Source organism: Protobothrops mucrosquamatus, unplaced genomic scaffold, assembly GCF_001527695.2.
Source record: "Protobothrops mucrosquamatus isolate PMUCROS unplaced genomic scaffold, P.Mucros_1.0 scaffold_188, whole genome shotgun sequence".
NCBI lineage: Eukaryota > Metazoa > Chordata > Lepidosauria > Squamata > Viperidae > Protobothrops > Protobothrops mucrosquamatus.
This window is the reverse complement of record NW_015386264.1, coordinates 245,286-251,052: the sequence shown is the minus strand read 5'-3', so window position 1 is coordinate 251,052 and position 5,767 is coordinate 245,286. Positions and strand designations below refer to the sequence as shown.

Here is a 5,767-nt window from a genome sequence, read left to right as displayed (position 1 = left end):
GCCTCCCGAAGATGCAGGAACAGATGCCCAAGGCCCCACGTTTGGGCAGCCAATTTGTTGGAAACGTGATTAAAATACCAACAAAATTGGATTGGTAAGAAAAAGAGTTTATTCTGCAGAAAATAGAAAAGCGGTTTGCAAAGCGCGGTGGATCCTGGTGAGAGACTTCAACAGGAAGTTCTAAACCCAGAGACCACACCAAAATATTCAAACTCATAACATTATATACACTCCTATTGCGATGCCCCTGTCCCCTCCCCTTAGGTCCCATTTGAGAGGACTTCCAGGGGCACAATCTGTCCGATCCGCCTAGCCAGAATACATCATCCCTCCCCCCCTTGGTTACATTGTTCCGAACTTCCCTCTGCCATCCTTTTGTCTCGTTAAGTGTGTCTTCTAGCCAAGCCTACTGGAATCTAGTGCCTACGTGCAGGACTTGGCTAATCTTTCTATTGTTAATCAATTGTGACCGTTTTATTTTTAAACTTCTTCCTTTCTCACATACAGGACCTTGTAGTCCTAGTGGACAATCACTTAAACATGAGTCAGCAGTGTGCAGCAGCAGCCAAAAAAGTGAATACAATCCTTGGTTGTATAAACAGAGGCATAGAATCAAAATCACATTAAGTATTAGTACTGCTTTATAAAGTCTTAGTAAGGCCACACCTGGAATACTGCATCCAGTTTTGGTCACATTACAAAAAAGATGTTGAGACTTTGGAAAAAGTGCAAAGAAGAGCAACTAAGATGATCAGGGTTGGGTATGGCCAGTCTAGAAAAAAAAGGGACTTGGTGACATGATAGCAGTATTCCAGTATTTGAGGGGCTGCCACAAAGAAGAGGGGGTCAAACTATTCTCCAGAGCACCAGAAGGCAAGACAAGAAAAAATAGATGGAAACTATTCAAGGAGATAAGCAATCTGGAATTAAGGAGAAACTTCCTAACAGTGAGGACAATTAAGCAGTGGAACAGCTTGCCTTCAGAAGTTGTAGGTGCTTCATCACTAGAGGTTTTTAAGAAAAGACTGGACAGCCACCTATCTGAAATGTAGGGTCTCCTGCTTGAGCAGGTTGGACTAAAAGTCCCTTCCAGCTCTATTCTCACTGAACTGCGCCTGCGCCACTCGCCCAGCCTGCCCTATTGTTCCTTGCGTCGTCTATGGTGCCAACATTGAGGCATATCTGGGCGTGTCACCAAGAGTCCCTCCCATTCCCTCAGCGTCAGCGTCGTGCGCAGACGTTACTGACTGAGGCGCCATTTTACGTTGCCATCTCCACAACAGAGAAGTAATTGGAGGCAGTGGCAGGAGAAAGTCGGGGCTCGGCGCTCCTCCCTTGGATTCCCGCTTGTTTGGCCACCTGCCGCCTTAGACACGCGCCAGCATGAGTGACGTGGAGGAGAATAACTTCGAGGGGAGGGTGAGTAGTGAGCGGTTCTGTCCGGTCCGAGGTGTCGGAGACCTGGCCCTGAGGGCAAGAAGTGGGCGAAGAGGAAAAACGAGCCTCCGAGTCGGGTGCTGAGCGGGGCGGACTCATCCAGAGAGACTTTGTTGTTCCTTGCCAAAATGGTTCCTTCATCCGAGGTGGGGCTACGTTACATCCCGCCCGCAGAGGCCGCGCTCTCGTCTGTTTCGACTTGGCCCTGCTTTCTTCCTTCCGGACCAGGATCTTCGGACTTACAAACCGTGATCCCGACTCCAGTTTTGACGCCATCCCTCACCCCTTTAATGGGTTTGGGTTCTAGCGCCCCTTAGCTTTTTTAACCGTTTGCCCTGTTCCTAGTTCCCATTTTGCGGTTCTTTCATTCCCGTTTGCTTTAAATAATCGTTTTCACTTTAATAATATCCCCCCCTGACAAATCCAAATAGAAAATGCTGGGCTGGTGGAAAGAGACCCTACACCAGGGGTAGTCAACCTTGGCTCTTTTATGACTCGTGGACTTCAACTCCCAGAATTCCTGAGCCAGCTGTGCTCAGCTGTGCTGGCTCAGGAATTCTGGGAGTTGAAGTCCACGAGTCATAAAAGAGCCAAGGTTGACTACCCCTGCCCTACACAGTCAGAAATCGGGTGGGTCGGCAATAAAAGCCCTCTTGGCCTGGGAGAGAGTTGAGGGTCGTTTGTAATAATGTGATGAAAATGGCTTCGGTTTTTTTGTTAAAAATGCCGTTAAACTTCCAGCATGATTATATTAGGTTTACACTGGAAGAGAGTCAACATTTTGTTACGATAAGGTATTAAGGTATGGTACTAGCCGATATTTTCTGCGTTATTGTGGGTAATGATGAAAAAATTTAATTAGAAGCTACTTGCCACTGTTCCAATTTAATTTTGCACTGTCTTAAATAACTTCTCGGGTCATTAATTATTGAAAGATATTTTTAATTTTTCTGTAGAGTATAACAGCATGCTTTTAAATATGCTGTCTGGGAAGAGTGTTAGTTTTTTTAGATTTAGCTGTGTGTGTGTGTGTGTGTGTGTGTGTTACAGTATTAAAAAACGAGATAATTTCATTCCCCTCCCTTTTAAACTTGGGAAAAATCTTGTAATTTTCTCAAAAATTCTAATAGAAGTGTGTGGTTTTACTGCAAATCTCATCTGTGGATCTTATTTCAGTCTTTACAATTAATGGTCAGTTGCGCCTAGTAATGATGTCTCAAAGCTTATTCTCACATTTTAAATCTTGAAAAACAAAATTAAATGTAAAGCTTTGGAGATAAGTGCTTTTGATATATTGAGGACAGTGTTTGATTTCCTGTGTAGAAGTTCAAGAACAGGTATCTTAACATTGAAGCAGTATCTGGAAGTTGAGAAGAAGTGAAACAAATGAAACAATCTGAAACCAAGCAAGTCTGTAGGTGTGTGAAAAAATAAATTGCCCAACATTACTAGATTAAGAACCTGGGTGCAATCAAATCCTGCTTTGTTTCTTTATAAATAGTTCCTTATGTTATTGAAGTAGGGTGCTTTTTATTGTTTTGTTGCTGAGGTGTTCTGCCTTAGCTACCTCTGAATTTCTTCACCTAGTCCAGGGGGCATGCACGTTCCTTTAAAGTCCGGTGGCCTAGGAACAATATAAAGACTGTACTTTGAATCTTCATAACACCTGTGTTTATAAGATTCAAGACTAGCAACATAGTCTCTTGGACCACAGCTTTCACTATAGTTATCCCAGGATTCAGAAATGATCTGAGTGATGTATCAAATTTAGAAAACTGCCCATCTCCCTCACAGAGGGACTCTAGGCAGTGTACAAATAAAATATTAAAACTTAGAAACTGTATATAACATTTAAAAAGAGGCAAAGATAGTTAAAATGCAACAATAAAAGTTAATTAAAAGGTAGTGGAGGGTCTTCAGGGCATTAACCAGCCCCATGGCTGTGTGCTTCTTTGTGAGCCGCAAGCAGCAAGACAGCAGAGCCATGTTTTCAAACCTTTCTGAATAGTATGTCCTTGTGGTCATGTGTTACATTTTGGGCAGGGGAGATAGGTTGAAGGTTCTTTTTGCATTTTCATTTACTTGAATTTCCTACATGATTGTAAATATTTTTTTTTTAAAACAAATTTTATTGGTTTTTTAGTTCTTAATACAAAGTGCTCGAGGCACACCGTGGTGCTGGGGCAATCAAAGATTCAAAAACAAAGCATATATAAGTAACTCAATCAGTACATCAAATATTCCCTCTCTATTTCCCTCAAATAGCTTATATATTTAAAATAGTCTATTTCTAACTTAAATTTCTATTAATCTTAAACCTGTTTTAGAGCTTTATGCAATTACAAGACCATAATCAAATTTTACTGTAAATACACACATTATCAGTTAATGTATCCCTTCCAAATATATCCTAATTCTTTGATTTCATCATAAATCTTATTTATTCCTTCTTCCACTAATATCTCCTAGTTAAGATAAAATATTCATCTATCCTATACATATCTAATCCATCAATCAATCAATTTCTAGCTAAACAAAGTAATATCAACCTTAAATCATTTGAGTCCCTTAAACAAGATTCTGATTTCATCCAATTAATTATCAAAACTACTAATATCCATATTATCAAACAAAACACATCATCTTATTAGAATCACATTCAAATAATTATTAGTTCAAATCCCGAACATCTCTTCATTTTTCTTTATTCCATTATATAATAATTTTCATGCAAATAAACCTATTAATCCAAAACATACATTCTTACTTTAATATATATATTCTAATAATCACCCATTTTTCTTATTTCTACTCAAGAACTTAATCCTTAAATCAATCCATAGTTCTAAAATGCCTTATATCCAATATATATAATTTTAGATTTTTCTTTTCAGTCTTATTCTAGGCTTTTTTCCTGCCAAACAGGTTTCCACAACAACGCTTCCCTTTCATCCGATAGGTCTCTCTTTGTTGCTTGTGAAGCCACTTGCTGCAGTAATAAGCTTCTTGTCCTCTTCATTGGGCCTCCATTTCTCTTGTTCTTAAAGCCTTGCTGCTTTAAAGGTTCAAATCTCAGTCTTTGCTTTTTCTGATCCTCAAACATATAGGTAAGATGCTTGTAGGGTGAAATAAGTTCCTCTGTATCCTCTATAACAGGGCTTTTCAACCGGTGGTATGTGTACCACTTGTGCTACATTAATGAGTGGCAGGTGGTACGCAGCCCGGCCTAGCCAAGTGTAGTGGGGGAGGGAAAGAGCCAGCACAGGCAAGGACTTACAGTGAGAGAATCCTCTGGAGCTGCAAAGGCCCCAAGGTCACTTCTGGCTCACCCTCCCCCATGAGAAAGGAGGAGGGGGGCGGAGACAGGAGAGCCTATAAAAGGAGGCAGTTTGGGCAGGAGAGGGAGAGAGAAAAAAATAAGCAGCCTTGGGAGGAGGCAGAGTCAGCTGCACCGAAGGGGAAGGGGGAGGGGAGTGTGGGGGGAGAGGAGATCAAGCAGGCTGGCCATGAGCTGATCTACAACTGCTGTGGCAGCCACCTGTGCTGGCAGCAGCAAACAGGCAAGAAATGCAGTGGGGGAGGGGTCGCCCTCCAAGAGGAATGAAAAAAGGCAGCAATGGCTGGAGGTGAAGCACGGAGGAGGGAAGGAGATGGAGAGTGGAAGGATTCTTATGTGCTTTTGTGACTTTGAAGTTCTGGGATTTGTGCAATGAGGGCTTTGTGTTCTTAAGGAGTGTTTGGCAATTTCTATTTGGCTGATGGCTGATGTCTCCTGTTAGCTTCTATTGCTCTGCTGTTAGCTGTACGTTTTACTGCAAGGGATTTTGAAGTATTTTTCTCCTGAATGGATTTTGCCTGTAGCATTCCTTTACTTATGAATGGAGCCATTTGGGGAGGTTGCCTTAGCCGGCAGCCAGTACTTACATTTTTTTTTCTTCCTTAAGTGCTGGCTGCGCTTCTTACTTTCCTTTCTAGCCAGTAGCTAATTCTTAAAGGGGAATGTGCCTTTTTAAGCTAGTTCACCCAGCAGCTTGTCTTTTCTGTCTCTGGAGGCCTTTCCTTGTTTGATCAATATATGGAAGAGGGAAAATATGGGGGGGGGGTTTAAATTCTTCCTTCAGAAGGAGATGAGAATGAGAAAAAGGGAGGCAGGGAAGGGAGGGAAGAAAGGAAGTCCCGCCTTAGCACTTGGCCACCAGCAGCTCTGCCATTGACTTTGCTTGTCAAAAGGTTGCAGAAGGGGATCACATGACCCTGGAACACTGTGACCATTATAAATATGAATCAGTTGCCAAGCATCCAAATATAAATCACATGACCCTGGGCATGC

The 5,767-nt window shown here is 41.9% G+C and overlaps 1 protein-coding gene across 3 annotated transcripts in view; it reads left to right on the top strand.

Moving 5' to 3' along the window:
• The first annotated feature begins 1,249 nt into the window (after window positions 1-1,249).
• Window positions 1,250-5,767, top strand: part of LOC107295098 (transformer-2 protein homolog alpha) — an 82,282-nt gene continuing 77,764 nt past the window's right edge. For all 3 annotated transcript variants that reach the window (XM_015824403.1, XM_015824411.1, XM_015824395.1), the window contains exon 1: window positions 1,250-1,419. In XM_015824403.1, coding sequence (XP_015679889.1) covers window positions 1,384-1,419 — 36 coding nt within the window. In that variant the 5' untranslated portion in view covers window positions 1,250-1,383. The remainder of the gene's footprint in view (window positions 1,420-5,767) is intronic.